The following is an 18,814-nucleotide window of genomic DNA, read 5'->3' as shown; positions in this document are numbered from 1 at the left end:
CTTGGGGATGGCCTCCCTAGCTTTCATTCTTTGGCAGTGTTCGCCACAGATGGCTGGGCATTCTGTTTCCTCCTGACGCTCTCATCTCCCACTGCTTTGAGGTGCATTTTATGTATGCCCCTTGAGGACCTTGTTCACTCTCAGCAGCTTTTCCTCTGTACTCTCCATCTTTGCTAGGCTGTCTTTCTGTGGTTGGGCAGTTTCTAATTTCTTTTGAAAGATGTAGCGTGTAAACACGGCAGTTAAAAGGTTGGAACGCGTACGCGTGGCAGGTGTTTCTTCCTTTTTTACCTCATCAATTTTTTCTTGAGTTTCTGCATCTAACACATTTTCCACAAAATGGAGTTCCCTCAATTTGTTTTTATTAGTTGAATTGTTGGGTACAGCTTTAACAGAAGGGCTCCTTGTATTGATTTTCAAAAGGCCCAGTGGCATATCTCCATCTTGTGTATTTGAAAAAAGAAGTTGAATGAATGGTAATAATGTTGATTCCACATCTCCTAGATTTCCCTCTGAGATATAAGGCAGTATGTAACTTAGTGCACTGATAATATCACTTTTATTATTAGAGTCCAGCTGCTCATTCCTGAAGCCTGACAAGCTGACAGCACTGTTAGGTGAGGACATCCTCTCTGACTCAGTAGTCCGCTCGGTGCTGTTGTTCTTCTTCTGGGCTTGTAACACCTTCATCAACGATCCTCCTGCATTCTCTATAGATGTTTCTTCATCTGTCAAAAAAGAAGGGACTGTTTTTGATCATTGAAGACTGATGGGACAGCCTTTTGTCAGTCCACAGCCAAAGAAATTAGGAATCAGTCAAAGTTTGAGTGCCACTTAGGAGAAAAAGAAACCCACACTTAAGCCTATGACTGGCAACAACAAAATGTGAGAAAGGTCTCTCTTGAAAAGGGGGCTATCTACTCAGAAAATTCTGTAGCGTGAAATATAGGAACTATATTCAGGATTACTCCACTGGTTCCCAGGGGCCAGTACTCAAGAAAAGCCAAGGCTGCAAGACAAATATTCCCCTAATCAGCTGGACTCTCTGCAGATCTACTGTGACTCCTCACATTCATATACCCCATCCTGTCCTGCCTCAAAGGCACAGGAGTGTGAGGCTTCCTCTCTCCACCTCTTCAGTGTGCTTGTGTTCTTGCTGCTATCACAGATCTCCACGACAACCACCGCCGCTAACAGGTCGTCATCTGGACATGTCCTTCTCCAACTACCCACTGAGTCCTTTGCTTAGTCCCTGCTTCTATATATCCCAGTCCCCATAACAGAAGGCTCTATACAGAAAAAAACACTATGTCCGCCCTGGCTCTTTGCTAAAATTTGGGCAGGGATCTCGGGTATAAGTTTAGAGATTTGCCAGATTGTATGCCCATGTGGAATGTTCAACAAATCAATGGAATAATACTTGAGGCCCTAAAATGTAGACGGGAAAAAGCAACTTCTGTCAGATGGCTACTTTGCTTTCAATTCATTTTACTTGTAATATTTCCAGCTCTACTTGGGGAACCATCCAAATCTTCTGACTGTGTGAAGGTAATGTGTACCATTGTGTAGCTGGGCTTGTCTCCCAAAAGGATAAAAAGTATTTTTGGTGAGGGTCAAAGGAGGAGGGAAGGGTCATGAGAAAGGAGGAGCAGAGGCTAGCAGAGAGCCCCAAACTGGGCACAGGAGATCGGGGCACTACGGTCATAGCACTTAACACCTCTGATCTTCTTTTTCCTCACCTGTAAAAGGAGAGTAAAAATGCCTTTTCTGCCCACTTCTGGGGGAGAAGGGAGTAATATAATTAGTAAAAAAAATGTTTGGGGGAGTTCCCAGGTGGTCTAGTGGTTAGGACCCGGCACTTTCCCTGCTGTGGCCCGGGTTCAATCCCTGCTGGGGGAACTAAGATCCCACCAGCTTGGTGGCCAAAGGAAAAAAAAAAACTGTGTTGAAAAATCAGCAATATTGTCTTTATATAAGTGGCAAAGTGTTATTATTTATGATGCGCTCTAGATCACTGAAAGAGACCTGTATTCAAGCTACCTGGGCATGAAAGCACATTTTGGAAGTCATCAAGTTAGTGCCCATAAATCTAATGTATAGAAAAATAGTTGAAAGCCCCTGAGTGTTTTGTGGATAGAAAAACTTGCGATTCAGAGCAAGTTCAGAGCTGGACAGTCAGAGAAATAACTAGCTCTCCCATGCATTAGAAGGGCTTGGTAGCAGCTTCTGGTTATGGAACCAGAAACTCTCAGGCTCCAGATAGGACATAAAACAGCATCACTTGTACTCTTTATAAAATTGCAGAAACAAACCAAATAAACAAAAATATATTTACACCTGTCTTATAAGACAAAGGGTACTTGAGACCTAATGTATATAAAATCAGTTTACAAACTGTGATGTACTATGTGAATAAGTTCTCATTTGCACAGAGGGCAGCATAGGATATGTGGCCATTAATGTGAATTCCCTTCCCCCTTCCATTCCTTTCTCTGGTTCCTTTAAATATGCAGATCACTTACATTATGAAGCCAATAATGTAACTGAGCTATTCTTAGCTTAATAATGTAACCAAGAATCTGATTTTTAGCAAGGGGGTAATTCTTAGAAATTTAGGGAGCTGGAACTCTAAATGAATGTATTAAAATAATGTAATTACATCATTAGTTTTAAAATGTATCATCCTTGATTAAAAATAAAAAATTAAATTAAAAATGTATTATCCCACAATTGAGACTCACCACAACGTGTGACATCCCTCAGGCGTTCACTGTCACAACGCAGCTTGACTGTCTCACAGACAACCTCAATAGTATTTTTAAATTGGCAGAGGCAGCAGGCCCTACGGCTGGGTAAGATCCTATAAATGGAAACACAGGTAATTAAATTCGTGGTAAAAGAGTTACCTGAGTAGGTAGAAGAGGTAGGCCAAGGCCACCACAGACCAGTGCAAAAAGGAGTTCTTGGGGCATATGGACTATAGAACTGGATAGGGGCCGGTTGGCCAATTGCTGCCCTTGACTGTTGGAAATAAATATAGAGGAGGAGAGAGGTGCCCAACAGAAGGATTAGGATGGCAGTAGGTATGATATGCCTAGAAAAAAGGGAATAGCGATTAGAATTGGGTGACACTGAACTGTAGTTTAATTCAGAAGTATCTCCTTCCAACCCGAAAGCCTCACTTTGGGTTGAGAGTACACAGGAAGAAGGCAGACTTCTAAGAAGAGTATGAATAAGACCGCACATTCTGGAGTCACTTTCTCAGTTCCTATTTGTGAGGAGTAATATATTAGAAATTATTCTAGTAATAAAAAAGCGTCATGTGGCTAAACAATAACAGAGATCGCATTGACCAAATCTGGACAAAAGGAACATTCCAAAGAATAACATTATCATTATAATAAGGTATAACGTAGTTAATTGAAAAAAAAGCACATGAGTTCATAATGATACTCCAAATGAAAAGTGGGGGAGCTCTTCTTTATAGAATAATGTCAGCTAATAAATGCAAAAGGAAGGATAGAATTAGGAAAGTGTTATTTTGCAACTATCAATGTAATAATCGATTCAGACAAGGATTATCATTGATGCACAGTTGGGTGAAGAGTTGTTTGAAAGTAGGATCTTCACTGATCCCAAGGATCACCCCACATATTATTTATCAATTACCAAGGGGAAAAATAACTTTACAATGGAGAGATATGGAATAGACCACCTTAACCACGTGATCAAACTTAGCACTGGGCCACCTCAAGTGATGAAGTATGAAGAATACATCACCTATATAGTATTCTTCCCCAAAATGTTTACTTCGAATCTAATGAGGAAACAGACAAATACAGGTTGTGGGGCAATTTACAAGACAACTGGCTTAGACTCTTCAAAAAAGCCAATGTCATAAAAGACCAAAAAAAAATACTAGGGAATAATTCTAGGTTAACGGAAACACAGACATGACATGCAATGCCTAATCTTTAATTGGATCCTGTATCAAAACAAAACAGACTTAAAGAATGTTATTGGCTTCTGGCCAAGATGAAGTACAAGGGCCAACTTAACCTCCCACCTGAAACAAGGAAAAAATCAGATGGAACATAATGAAGCAACAGTTTTCAAGAAACTGAACCTCACGCAATACATTTCAGTGATTCCCGAGGAGATGGGAAATAAATGAAGTGATCCCTATAATTGCCCTTACTTCTCTGAGAGAGTATTCACGTCATGGTACAGGGAAGAGAAGTCCAGACAGAGACTAGTGGGCTCCCTGACAGATGAAATGGAGATAAGAGTCTGGGAGAACCAAGGTAACTAGAGTTCACAAAGCAGAGTATCAGAGAGAAAAGAAGTGCACAGACAAAGAACTCTGGAGATATGCAGAGGGATCTCTTGAGAATTCAACAAAGTATGGGTCAGTACATTTGTGTGAGGAATAACTGGATGCCAGGAAAAGAACCACATGAAAGGATTAATAAGAAGAACAACTGGATATCACACAGGGTTGTAGGAATAGTACCTGTTCCTACAACTCAGACTGGAAAACCTCATGATACTCAGAAAGGACTTGTCTCAGTAGTTGCAAATAATGAGCTCCAGACTAAAGGCTACTTGGACTCCTACCCAACGAACCTTAAAAGCTAGACCTAAAAGAATAAAATTGTTTTGAGTAACCTAATTTCACCCAAAACAAAGCCCAGGCATTTTACAGGAATATAAATATACTAGCACACAATAAACTAAAACTCACAATATCTGGGATCATATGAAAAATTGCCAAGCATGCAAAGAAGTAGGAAAATATGACCCATACTGAGGAGAAAAGGCAATCAATCAACAATAACCCATAATCGATACAGATGTTAGAACTGTCAGAAAAGAACTTTTAAAAAGTTATTATACATGAAGAAAAGTTATTATAACTGTATTTCATATGCTAAAAAACCCAGACTAAACACTGAAAATGTTAAGTACAGGCATGGAAAATGTAAAACAGACCTAAATTGAGCTTCTAGAGATTAAAAACAATGTCTAAATGAAAAAGATATTGCAGGAGGTTAAAGGCTAATTAGACACGGCAGAAGGTCAGTGAACATTAAGGCATAGCAACAGAAACTATCCAAAGTGAAACAAAAGGAGTAAAAAGACAACAACAAAATGAATAGAGCCTCAGTGACTTGTGCAACAACTTCAAGTGGCCTAATACATGTGTACTTAGAGTCCATGAAGGAGAGGAGAAATATAAAAATTTGAAGAAATAATAGCCAAAAATTTTCCAAATTGGTAAACACTATAAACCCACAAAGTCAAGAAGATCAATGAACTTTAAGCATAAGAAACATGGACAAAACTACACCAAGGCACAGAAAATAATCGAATTGCTCAAAACCAGCAATAAAGAGAAGAATTTAAAAGGAGCCAGAGGAAAAAACTTATATACTACATACAGAGGAACAAAGATGACAATGACAGCAGAATTCTTGCTTGAAAAATCGTAAACGAGAACTCAGTGGAATAACATCTTTAAAGTAGTGAATTGAATTCTATCAAGCTAGAATTTTATACCCAGATCTGTCAAAACAAAAGCAAAATAAAGACTATCTCAGACATACAGAAGCTGAAAGAATTCATTGCTAGTAGACTTTCACAATAAGAAATGTTAAAAGAAGTATTTTTAAGCAGAAGGAAAATGACACCAGATTGGAATATGGATCTACATAAAAGATTAAGAATACTGGATACATACAGCAATGAAAACCCAATTCAACCAAAAATAAATAAACAAATTAAGAAAAGAAGGGAAAAATCATATAATCACTGCAATAGATGCAGGAAAAGAATGAAAACATCTAACATACATTCCTGATTAAAGAAAAAATAAAACAGCCCTCAGTAGACTAGGAATGGAAGGAGACTTCCTCAACTTGATAAATGACTTCTACAAAAAACCTAACATCATACTTAATGGTGAAGGACAAAGTACTTTCTCACCAGGATCAGGAACAAGGCAAGGATATCTGGTCTCATTGCTTCTATTTGACATTGCACTGAAGGTTCTAGCCAGTGCAATAGGGCAACAAAAAGAAAAGACATATTCAGAATGGAAAGGAAGAAGTAAAGCTATCTTTATTTGCAGATAACATGATTATGTAGAAAACCTGATAGAAGCTACGAAAATGCTACTGGAACTAATAAATGAGTCTATCAAGTTTGCAGGGTACAAGATCAACATACAAAAAGATGAATTTGTCTCAACAAACAATCAGAGATCCAAGTTTTAAAATGTTACTTATAAAAGAATCCAACATATAAAATACTTAGAATAAATCTGACAAAAGACTTGCACACTGAAAACTGTAAAATATTGCCGGGGGAAATTAAGAAAGACCTAAATAAATGGAGAGATATAAAGTATTCATGGATCAGAAGATTCAATATTGTTGAGACATCAATTCTCCCCAAATCGATTTATACATCAAAACCCCAGTAGGCTTTTCTATAGACATTGACAAGCTAATTCTAAAATTCATATGGAAATAAAATTTAGAATAACTAAAACAACTTTGAGAAAGAACAAAGTTGAAGAACTAACAGCAACTGATTTCAAGGATTATGAAGCTACATCTTCAAGACATTGTGATAGTAGTGTAAAGATAGACAAAAAGACCAAAGGAACAGAATACAAAGTTCTGAAGGAGAGAGAGGTGGAGAACTGACTTTCAGGTTCAAAGGCATTTCAGTGGAGAAATGATAGTCTTTTCAACAACTGATGCTGGAACAACTGAATATCCAGGTGCAAAAAGAAAAAAAAAATGAACTTCCATCTAAACCATATACAGAAGTGAACTCAACTTGGTTCAAAGATCTAAATGTAAAACATAAAACTATAAAACGTCTAGAACAAAACAGGTGAAAAATTTTATGACCTTGAGTTCGGCAAGATTTCTTAGATACAACACCAAAAGCATAATGCATAAAAGAAAAAAATAGATAAATTAGACACCATCGAAATTAAGAATTTCTGCCCTGCAAAAGACACTCCTGAGTGAACGAAAAGATGAGTCACAGAATGGGAGAAAATACCTAGCAACTTACCTATTGGATAAAGGACTAATTTCCAGAATATATAAAGAACTCTCAAAACTCCAGAAAAATATAGATAAAAGATTCAAAGATATACAGGTGGAAAATAAGCATATGAAAAGATGTTTGACATGATTAATCATTAGGGATGCTACAGTGAGATACAACTACACACCTATTAAACTATCTAAAATTAAAAATACTGAGCATAGCAAATGTTGGCCACAACGTGAAGAAAATGCAGCTCTCATAGACTGCTGGTAGAGATGTAAAATGATCAAACCACTATGGAAAATAGGTATTTTTAAAAAACTTAAACATACACTTACCAATGATGCAGCCATTCTACAGGCAGGCATTTACCCAGGAGAAATGGAAGTAAACATCCATACAAGACTTGTACACAAATATTCATAGCAACTTTATCTGTAATAGACAAAGACTCAAACAACTCAAATGTCCATCAATGGTCAATACATAAATGGTGGTACATCCATATAAAGGAATGCTATTCAGCAATAAACAGAAATGAATTACTGATATAGACAACAATATGGATGAAGATTAAAATAATCATGCTGGGTTAGAAGCCAGTTAGAAAAAAGTATACACTGCATGATTCCATTTGCATAAAATTCTAGAAAATGCAAACAGAAAGCAGATCAATGGTTGCATGGCGACTGGGAAGTGCAAGGAACGATGGGAAGGAAGAATTACAAAGAGACATTAAGAAACTTTCTGAGGTGATGGACATTTTGATTTTCGTGATGTCTTCATGGTGTGTATGTATGTGTGTGTGTGAACACAGATTACTGCACGTCAATTGTACCTCAAAAAGCTGTTAAAAGAAATGATATTATATAAGAGAGACAATTGGGGAAATTTGAATAGCAACACTTTATTAGGTAATATTATTGTGTAGGAATTTAATTTCTTCAATACTGTGTATCAACAGTATCGTCGTTACACAGGGAAATAGTTTTTTATATCCAGAGAGGAGGGCATGTAGCTGACAAGAGAGGGATCACAATTGTGGCAGATGCTGTGGGACGCTGAGGAAGATGAGGCTAGAGCAGTGACCAATGCGTGACGGCACGGTGAAGACAGTCATTTGTCAGGTGACCTGACAAAGACGGTTGGAACAGACTGCTAAATGCAGGGCCGTTTCCGCATACTAATCTCACGCAATCCCCTCAGCTAGCCTTGGCGTAACAGACAGTTTCTATTAGCTTGCCATATTGGAGGGGGGATGGCACAATTTAAGGTGCAGTACGTTGTGTAATAAACTGTCACAATAGGGTCCTACAGAAATAGTTTCTTAAACCACAAAAAAATAAAACTTGACCCTTCCCTCACAACGTATATGAAAATTAACTCAAAATGAATCATAGACCTAAATGTAGCTATACAACGTCTGGAAGAATACGTAGGAGAAAATCTTTGTGATTTTGGGTTAGACAGTGGGGTCTCAGAGAAAGATTTCTTAGATTAAGACACAAAAAAGCAGAAACCATCTAAGAAAAATTGCTAAGGGACTTCCCTGGTGGTTAAGACTCCGAGTTCCCAATGCTGGGGGCCCGGGTTCGATCCCTGGTCAGGGAACTAGGTCCCACATGCATGCCTCAACTATGAGTTCGCATGCCAGATCTAAGAAGCCCATGAGCCGCAACTAAGGGGCCCATCTGCTGCAACTAAGACCCAGCACAACCAAATAAATAAATTAAATAAATATGAAAAATTAAGAAAAATTGCTAAATTAGAGTTCATCAAAAATTTAACACTTCTAGTTTTCAGAGACGCTTTAATATAATGAAGATAAGTCACAATCTGGGAGAAGATATTTACTAAACACATATCTGAGAGCAAGGACTTTTTCCGTTGCTTTTTATATAAAGCACTCTTAATTCTCGATACAAATATCCAATTAAAAATGGATTTGAACAGACACTTCATTTAAAAAGATATTTGCACATGAATAGACACTCAACATCATCAGCTATTACAGAAATGCAAAATGTGGCAAAAACCACGAGATTCAACTACACACCTACTAGAAAGGCTAAAATGTTTTTAAAAAACTAATATAACGATCAGGTGAAGAGGTAGAGCATCTGCAACTCTCATAGACTGCTTGTGGGAAAGCAACATGGCACAGGCACTTTAGAAAACAGTTCAGCAGTTTCTTAAAAAGTTCAACAGGCACTTAGCATATGATAAAGCAATCCCACCCTGAGGTATTTTACCCCAAAGAAATGAAAACATATGCTTACACAAGACATATGTTCACACACACATGTGAGTGTTTTCAGAGGCTTTGTTCATAATAGGCAAAAAACAAGAAGAAACTCAAATGTGCATCAAACAATGAATGTGTATCCACACAACTAGAATACTGCTCAGCGCTCAAAAGGAATGAGCTACTGACAGGTGCAACAAAACAGATAAATCTCCAAAGAGACTGGCTAAGCGAAACAAGACAAAAACAAAAAGCTACATACCACATGATTTCACTTATCAAATATTCTGGAAAAGGCAACATTATGCGGACAAAAATCAGATTGGTGGTTGCCAGGGGCTGGTAGTGACAGGAGGATGGATTGACTACAGAGGGACAAGAGGGGTCTTTTGGGAGTGCAGAAGTTTTCTTTACCTCAAATGTGGTGGTGGCTACAGAACTATACGTTTGTGAAAACACATCACACTGTATATTTAAAAAGAGTGAATTTTGTTAAATGAAAATTATACATAAATAAACCTGACTTAAGAAGATAATCAAACAAACCTAAAAATACAATTGAGTGAAAATCAATGTAAGAAAAATCAACTTACAGTGTTTCCAATTCAAGGGTCATCATGAGGATGCTTTCAATTGCTGTAAGTGACACTTGTGCTGTTCCCATGTCTCTGAAGGAGAAGCCCAAACATGCATGATATAAAACCCAAAGACAAAATTTCTAAACTGAAGAAGATACTTAACATGTGATTACTTCCACTTTGGCTTCTTACTTGCCATAGATGATAATTCCAAAGAGCTCTTTTGGAAGAAATTTAAATTTGCATCATCAAATTAATGACCTTGGTGCTGAACAGTACAATCATTTTCTATTATCCTCACTTCTCCTTTTCAATTGCATCTACCTCTTTTGATCACTCTTTTTTAAAAAAAATAATGTACCCCTTATTCCTTTTTGCTTTCTTGGATAAATACTATTCCTATATGTATCTTCATGTTCCATGTCTATATGTGTTCTTCAACACTGTTCTCATCCTCTGCTGGCTCTCTTACCCATATATATTCTTTCTTAATCCTTTTCTTTGCCAATAACTCTTATTTTCAATAACCCAGTTAAAATCTAAATTATGACTCTTTAGCCAAAGTACTCAATTTTTGACGAAAGTAAAAAGGAGCAGAAATTATCTCATGAGCCATGAAACTGTTACAATACTTACAAATAGTTTAATGCTGGCACTTTAAAAAGACAAGAATCTTCAACTGTTGGCAAAGGATTACGATTGAGAATTCTGAAAAATGGAATGGAATTAAAATTATCTGCATTTTCAATTACTTCCATGAAAGTTTATAGTCATTTTTTTTGGTATGGAACTTGAAGGTTAAAAAAATCATTTTCTGTCTTTACCTATATATCAGCCTTAGAATCTGTAAAACACTCTTCCACTGGGAGCTACCCAGGTCTCTAGATGATAAAGTGGAGAAGAGAAACAAACAAACAAACAATAAAATAGAAAAAAAGTGGCTAGCAAAGAAAAAATATGCCAAAGTATTTTTCACGTTAAAAACCCTCGAAGTGCCTATGCTGGTAGGAAGCCCTTGCTCTGTAAAAAAGTACTATTTCTAGTGTCTTCCATAATTCAAGGTGTTTTTCTTTCATCTCTACAAATTTTGAAAAATTTCATGATTTAAACTACCCAGCTAAAGACAAAAATAAGGCTAATTCCTTGGTTCTGGAGCCAAAGAAAAGATAAATCCAAGAGGAACTGGTGAAAGCCATACTCTCATCACATAGTCCCGTGTGTATTCTTGTGCCATAGCCTTTGTTACTGTGTATGTAATCAACTGTTTACTTGTCACTCTCCTAGATTGTCAGCAACTTGAGAGCAGAGACCACACTTTATTGTCAGTATTATTCCTGTGCCTGACATAGTGCCTAATATTTACTAGGCATTTAATAAATGTTTGCTGAATAAATAAATAACATTTTATTTATATATCAATAAAATAAACAAATTAATTTTGGGGAACAAAATTTTATTCTAAAATGTTGGAATAGATATTCTTCATAGTTCTTTCTTTCTTTTTTTTTCCCCTTAGTTCTTTAAAACAAATAAGGGGGAAAAAAAAGCAGAAAAGAAACAGGAAGAAAGAAGAGAATATCTAACTTAAGGTTAACTCTACTCAAGAATTATTAGTGTACTTTTGCAGAATATTATAAAGATAATTAGCAAAACTAATATCCTTTGGGTTGCCATGCATATGTGATCAGCATTTAACATTTCATCCTCACAGTAACCTTATGTGATATATATATTACACAATTGTACAAATGAGGAAACTGAGGCACAGAGAAGTTACATAACTTGTCTTAAGTCATCAAGCTCGTAAGAAGCAGAGCTGGAATTTGAACTCAGTTCTGACTCTAAAGCCTGCGTTTAACCTGAATGAAAAAAAAGGGTGTTTTTTTTTTGAAACATCTGTTACTTTAACCTTAATTTTGACAGCACTAAATATAGAAATACCTTTTCAAACTTCATCTACCCATCTGGGAAAGCCTCTATGAGAATTATATTTTCTCTTTTTATTTATTTATTTATTTCTCTTTTTATTTATTTTTTCCTTAATCATCTCTCGTGATAAATATTTAATTAGCCTATGGCCATTGAGACTTTATAGATTTTTTTTTAATTGCAGGAAAATCAGTAAAAATGATGGAGGAAGGACATCTGAAAATTCATCCCTGCATAGAAGCAACAATAACAACAACAACAAAACTGGCAAAAATGGTCAGAATCAACTTCTTCTGAACTCTGGAAACTTAACCAACATGCTGGCAGTAAATGGGGGAGCAATTTATTCAAGGAAAACAAATTAATTTCTGTAAGAACAACGAGATCTGTGTTGCTTTAACTTGCCCTCGACCTTTGGTCTCCATGCCAGTGGTAGCCTTGAAAAACAGCCCACATCCCTGGTACCATAACGAGCAGCGTGGACTGGGAGGTCCTTCAAAGCCTCATTCCCAAAGAACTGTCATTGTTTTACATGTCTGGTGGTCCCCTGGAAGACCTCACTTGAAAGGCTTGCCTTTGACCTGACTGAGGGCTGTCTAGTGAGAAAAGCCTCTGCTCAGGTGGCATTTCTGGAAAACATTTTCAAGCAAATATTTTAACATGGCGGTGGCATGAGGCAATGGATAAGAGTTTGGGGCAAAAAACAACCCAACCGCAAAGCTTTAAAAGAAAAGCTGAGGAATGAGATGTCCACAGACACTTTGCAATATTCCAATGTATTCCTGGGAAACTGGAAGACCACAAGACATATTCCTGGGCATCTAGGAAAATAACTGTTAGCATTAATAAATGAGTTCAGCAAGGTTGTAGGATATAAGATCAATATTATTTCTACACACCAGCAATGAGTAATCGAAAAATGGAATTTAGAAAACAATTCCATGTGGAACAGCATCAAAACAAATATAATACTTAGGGGAATATTTTACCAAGTAAGTGCAAGATTCACACTGAAAAGTACAAAACTGTTGAAAGAAATTGAAGAAGATCTAAATAAGTATAAAGACATGCTGGATTCATGGACTGGAAGATAATCTTATTAAAATTTCACTACTTCCCAAATCGACCTATGGTTCCATTGCAATTCCTATCAAAATCCCAGCTGACTTCTTTCCAGAAATTGCCAAGCTGTTTCTAAAATTCCTATGGCAATTCAAGGAAACAGAATAACCAAAACAATGTCGGTAAAGAACAAAGTGGGAGGACTCACACATCCTGGATTCAAAACTCAGTTCAAAGCTACTGCAATCACAGTGTGGTACTGGAATAAGAACAGACATGGAAACCAATGGAACAGAATTGACAATATAGAAATAAACCCTCATATTTATGGTCTATTGATTTTCAACAAGGGTGCCAAAACAATTCAATGTGGAAAGAACAGTCTTTTCAAATGATGCTGGGACAACTGTACATCCACACACAAAATAATGAAGCTTCACACCGTATATGAAAATTAACTCCAAATGGATCAAATATCCAAATGTAAGAGCTTAGAAAACACAGGGGTAAATCTTTATGACCTTGCTTTAGACAACAGTTTCTTAGATATGATACCAGAAGCACAAACAACCAAAGGAAAAATAGATGAATTGGATTTTATAAAAACTAAAAAGTTTGTGCTTCAAAGGACACTATCGAGAAAGTGAATAAACATATAGAATGGGAGAAAATACTACAGGTGGGAAGAATAAGATGCAGTTGGGAGGAGAAAAGTATAGTAGTTGCTAGGTGTGACAATCTCAAAATTTTGAACTATTACAAATAAAACAGCCACCCTGAATCACCCCAAAGGGCAGACCCAAGTTATTTTTGCTTTTAGTGTTTATGCCTTTCTAAATCTGAGAAGCTGCCAGGATTCTAGTACATAGCAAAAAGTGAGGACAACACCCTCAAGTGTGTAAGCTTTTGTGTGTACATAGCTATGTAAAGGAAACCAATGCTAGCTGACTGGGGGAGCATTAGGGCGGCTCTGTGACCGCAGCTCAATTTGCCTTCATAGTGTGGCCACACCTCCCACACTGATATTCTCAACAATGGGGTAAATAATTCAATAGGGATAAGGCTTTGATTTTCCTCTTATTCTCTCTTCGTGCTTATGTTTTTGGTACAATATTGATGTACCACGGACAAGCCAGCATGTGAATGTGCTCTGTCTGGTGAAGTTATATATAGCCTTTCTACATTGTACAGTCCTTCAGTTTCTAAAATCATGGAGCTTGTATTGTTAGATCCAATGAAGTGACTAAAAGAATTTTTAAAAATAAGCCATCAGTCTGGACGTGCATAGGTGAATGAAGGAGAAACACTTTACAGTCAGAGAAAAAAGCATACTTAACATTTAGGATTATCAGCCACTGCCGGTTTTCCATAGAATATTTCATTCCTGATTTTATCTGGAAGAGATATGATTACTACCACCATTCAAAAAGTGGTATTTTATAAATTAATAAGCTCTTGGCTCATCTTTGAGGTAGATTTCGGATTTAAAATAGACTACCACACTGCTAACTACTTCACCTGATATTTCTCAATAACATAGAGGCTTCATTCAAGAAACCTACTGCCTTATAATTACCTGACACCCGGTGATGAATCAAGGTTTTGTGGGGCCTGAACCTCATCTACTTTGGGAAATCCTATCTAATAAAAACATGCAAAGTTATAAATAGAAAAATCGCTAGGACCCCTCTCAAGACTTTGGAAGGGACCTATGCAAGTGAGGAGCCCTGAAGCCAAAGGTGCATTGAATTCATGATAAGTCCACCTCAGCTGGGGCTCTTTTCCAAACTTATTTAATGCCGGCAACTTATAAACACCCCAGTAATATGTCATTATAGGTAGTAAAATGATTTAACTCGAGGGTGGCATCTTCCCTTGGTGGCTTGCCTTTGGTAAGAGATGCAATAAAGTTTAGATCTCACCATGGCAAATGTTTCCTGAAGCAAATTAGCTTTGTCTATTAGAAAGACTTAGTCCAAAACAAAGACTTACTATACTGTGACAATCTTTTGAAAGTAACTGTGAATGAGTTTTCGGAGTACAGTACTAATTTATTTACAACACCAGATAGTTGTGATTCTTTCACTACCTTTTTCTGTCATTTAAGAGGAGCACAAATTCCAAAGGAACAAGTTGGTGCCTCTTCCATTACAAATCTTTTCTAACCTACCACCCATTTTCTACTTCATCACCCCCCTCCCTCTCCTTGTTACCCTGCTGCATAGATGCTAGAATGGCTCTCATATATGTTTTCCCATCGACATCCATATTTCTCCTTCCAGTATGAAAGCTTCTTGGGGACAAAGTCCCTGCCCTATGCGTCTTTGTATCCCCAGCACTTAGTACAGTGTTCACAGACAGTGGGCATGGCACTCAGTGATTTATTTATTTATTTCCACAATGTATTTTCCTGTGTTACCTACATAACTATAGTGAAACTCTGATTCTTATAAGGAACTCTTGGTGTTCTAGGATGTTTAGGAAAAGTGGTGAGTTTCAGACGTTGTACTGACGCTACTAAAACCTCCTGGTGAAGGGACCTCACGAGCCTGCTCTCCGGTGTGCTAACAAAAGAAAAACCGACCCTTGGTGCTCTCTCCCCAAGGTAGGCGTCAGCAAAATAACAAGGGAAAGCAAGGAGGCCGCTAAAGATAGGCATCTGCAGGAATTGTTAATCCAGCTCCAGACACAGCCTCAACACCTTCATTAACCCAAAATGTGGGAACTGTGTGAAACTGGATTTCTGAACCACAAGACAGGTAAGAGAGTCTTTTCCAAAGCCAGGTGTAGAAGAGCTCTTTACCTTGAGTCTAAAATCGCCTTCGGGCCATTGAACGTACCCACTATCATTTCCTTGTGCCATGAGAAATCAGAGAAGTTTTGAGCTGAAGGGGTGTAAAACCCACACTTCTTATTGAAGAGTAGTCAGCAAAGAAAACATATTGAATTAGGCCGCAGCAAAGTCTTTTCTTTATATTTTTCACACTACAGCTGAACACAAACAACGTCTTTTTCCATACCTCAAAGGTTCCTATTGGCCACAGATAATTCACTTCAGCAATATATGCTTTTTTGAAAAATAATGTTCTGGGAGGCTGGGGAGAGCCCTGTGGTGGGTGTTCAGGAATTCTTTCTGCTTTACCATTTAAAAGAGCTAATGATGGTTGGGGAAGCACCCACACCCACTGAACCACACCCTGCTAAACTTAGTTCTCTGCAGCTCTGTGTTGCATACATTTTAAGCAGTTAGGAACTTTGCACATGAAAAGGAATCAAAGTGAAATTCAAAAGTGGAAGTCCCTGGACCACTCGCATAATGGAGAGGCATCTGTGGGATTCCATGACAATGCTAATCTGAGTGTTTTTGTTTGGTGCCTTTAATTGACCATGCCAAAGATCAGTACTATGGAAAGCAGAGCCTTTCATATATATGAGTTAAACAAGTCTCTTGGCCTCTTTGTACCTTAGTTGCCTCATTTGAAAAAAAAATTAAATGGCTCTCAAGACATACTTTCCAGAATTCATACTGGGCTTACTTACACCCAGCTAACCAATAACTGCATGATTGTTTTTACACACAGTTGTTTACATGTATTCATCTTCTATTTCACTTACAACTTGTGTAAAAACTGCATTCCATGCCAGGCCTGAAACGTTCCAAAGCTCAGTTCTGGGAGTAAATTGCAACCAAGATTTCTACAAAAAAAGACACAAGCAAAAGAATTAGAAAAATAGATATTCTTTCAGAACATTTATCCTTTGGCAATAATTCTATTTTATATATGATGAAACATAACATCACTACTCCCTCCATACACTAAAGAAATCTCACTGTGGGAGATATTATGATTTATACTTTCATGATTATATATGTGCTGCATTAGATACCAAATACTAAATGCTCATTAAATACTTGTGTTAAGTGATCTTTATTTCTCTAGCTAGGCAGCACTACTGACACTTTGGGCTGGATAATTCTTTGCTGTGGGAGGCTCTCCTGTACACTGTTGGATGTTTAGTAGCATCTCTGGTCTCTGTCCACTAGATGCCAGTAGCATATACAGTTCTGACAAGCAAAACTGTCTCCAGACACTACCAAATGTCACCTGGGTGCACAATCACCCTGGGTGAGAACCACTGCTCTTGATACTGGCTGATGTTGGGTGCTCAGCATGGTCCTGCTCTGTGCTGGATCTGTCACCTCGGGATACAATGGAGACTGAGCTACAACTTCCGTAAGGAGCTCTGGAGGCCGAGATGGGGTCTTCTGCTGGACTGGAGAAGGTTCAACCTCTTTAGTGACCTGTGGATTTATGGGAAGTGCCAGAGCCAGAGATTTAACAGTGACATTGTACAAGTGTGACTGCTGAGCTTCATTTACCCCATGATGAACACGTGGTCAAACTACAACCTCCTTAAGTGTCTCCAAAGGCCGGGCAAGGGCCTCCTGAGGACTTGAAGTTTCTAGTTCCTCAGGGGCCTCTGAAGGCTGAGATGGAGCCCCCTGCGGAAGTGGAGGTGGTTCTACCTCCACAGTGGGCTCTGCATGCTGAGCCTGGGCCTCTGCCTGGGGTGAAAAAGATTCAACGTCCTCAGGGATCTGTGGACGCTGAGCAGGGGCCTCTTGATGAGGTAAAGATTCAGCCTCCTCAGTGAGCTCCGGATGACGAGTTTGGGCCTCCTGCTGGGATGCAGACATTTCAGCTTCCTCAGGGGGCTCTGGAGGTTCATCTGGGCTCCCCAGAAAATCCCTAGCTATGCTCTCCTCAGGATAAAAGGCATCCATACTGGGATGTAAATAATCACCCTGCAACTGTTGTTCTAGACCCTGAGTGTTTTTTTTCAAATTGGCCTATAGTTCCAACAACAACTTTGGCAAGCCGTCGATGCTGAACTGGATCTTTCTTCAGGTTTGGGGGTGAAACAATAAAGCTCATTGGTTTTGAGCTCTTACTACCTAGAGGTGGAACAAGTATTTCAAATGATTGGTGACCTTCAGCCTGATCTAGACCTATGTGTTTAGTCTTACTTTTGTGTCGAGGAGGCACAACCAAGGGCTGATTCTGATCCCACTCTAGCACTGGAACCGCCTCTGGGAGCTTTTGATGTTGGATTTGCTCGTTATTCAGATACGGATGTGGAACAGCAAACTGATCTGGCCCTATAGGCAGCTCTACAACGGAATCCGTGTCCGGGTATGGAGCCTCAGTCTCACTCAACTCCTGATGAGGCGGGGCCAACATCTGGACTGGAGACGAGGACGTCAAGTAATTAAAGCCCCCGGCTTCTGCCACGGGTGTAAGGGCATGGGGCAATTTGGGAGGGCTGTCTGAGGTGTATGAAGACCAAGTCTCGGTCAGGCGCGGGGGTTAGGGGGTCACCTGGACGCAGCCCAGGGCCCACTCCGGAGGCTGAACTGCCTGGACTAGAAGCCACAGTCGTTGCCATGTGAGGAGGAGCCGTGGGGCGCAGCAGCGACACAGAGGCACAGCCAGGACATAACGTGGCGGCTCCCAGGCACAGCGACCCAGGCCAGCGAGAAGCCAGAGCCACATCCTCCTTCAGAGCCGAACTGGACCGTTATGCCAGCGCTGCAATGCAGGGCTCACGGCTAGCAACCGTTAGCAACCACGTGTCCCTCCCCCACCTAATGTCCCACCCGTTATTTATGACATCTGTAGTTACTCCACCTTTATTAGGCTCCTGCGGAGATCCAATGCATGCCACCAGAGTGAGCCTTTTTCCCAGAGTCCCCAGGGCACAAGCCACCCTTCCCCTTGCAAAGGTGACAATTACCTCCTGCCAGGCCCCCTTCCCAACCCCGCCCTGCCCTCCCAGGCCCCAAACAATGAGGCGGGATTTGGGCTGCAGACCCCAGTGGCCCCAAACTCCAGCAGCCCAGGGGTGGAGGGGGGTTGGGAAGGATGCAGAG

General features: G+C 39.0%; 1 protein-coding gene across 1 annotated transcript; it reads right to left on the bottom strand.

Annotated features, from left to right (window-relative positions):
• Positions 1 to 108: 108 nt before the first annotated feature.
• On the bottom strand, positions 109 to 17,668 carry LOC308611709 (uncharacterized protein; the record flags this gene model as incomplete). The annotated part of the gene is made up of 7 exons (XM_081260389.1): positions 109 to 728; positions 2,742 to 2,860; positions 9,907 to 9,981; positions 10,528 to 10,599; positions 16,498 to 16,578; positions 16,989 to 17,185; positions 17,294 to 17,668. 7 exons carry the CDS (start codon positions 17,666 to 17,668, stop codon positions 109 to 111), a joined length of 1,539 nt encoding a protein of 512 aa, XP_081116515.1.
• Positions 17,669 to 18,814: the final 1,146 nt, after the last annotated feature.

This window comes from Mesoplodon bidens (genome assembly GCF_964165515.1).
Source record: "Mesoplodon bidens genome assembly, contig: HAP1_SCAFFOLD_297, whole genome shotgun sequence".
In the NCBI taxonomy this organism is placed as follows: domain Eukaryota; kingdom Metazoa; phylum Chordata; class Mammalia; order Artiodactyla; family Ziphiidae; genus Mesoplodon; species Mesoplodon bidens.
Note: the sequence above shows the minus strand (reverse complement) of the source record. Positions and strands in the feature narration are given on the sequence as shown.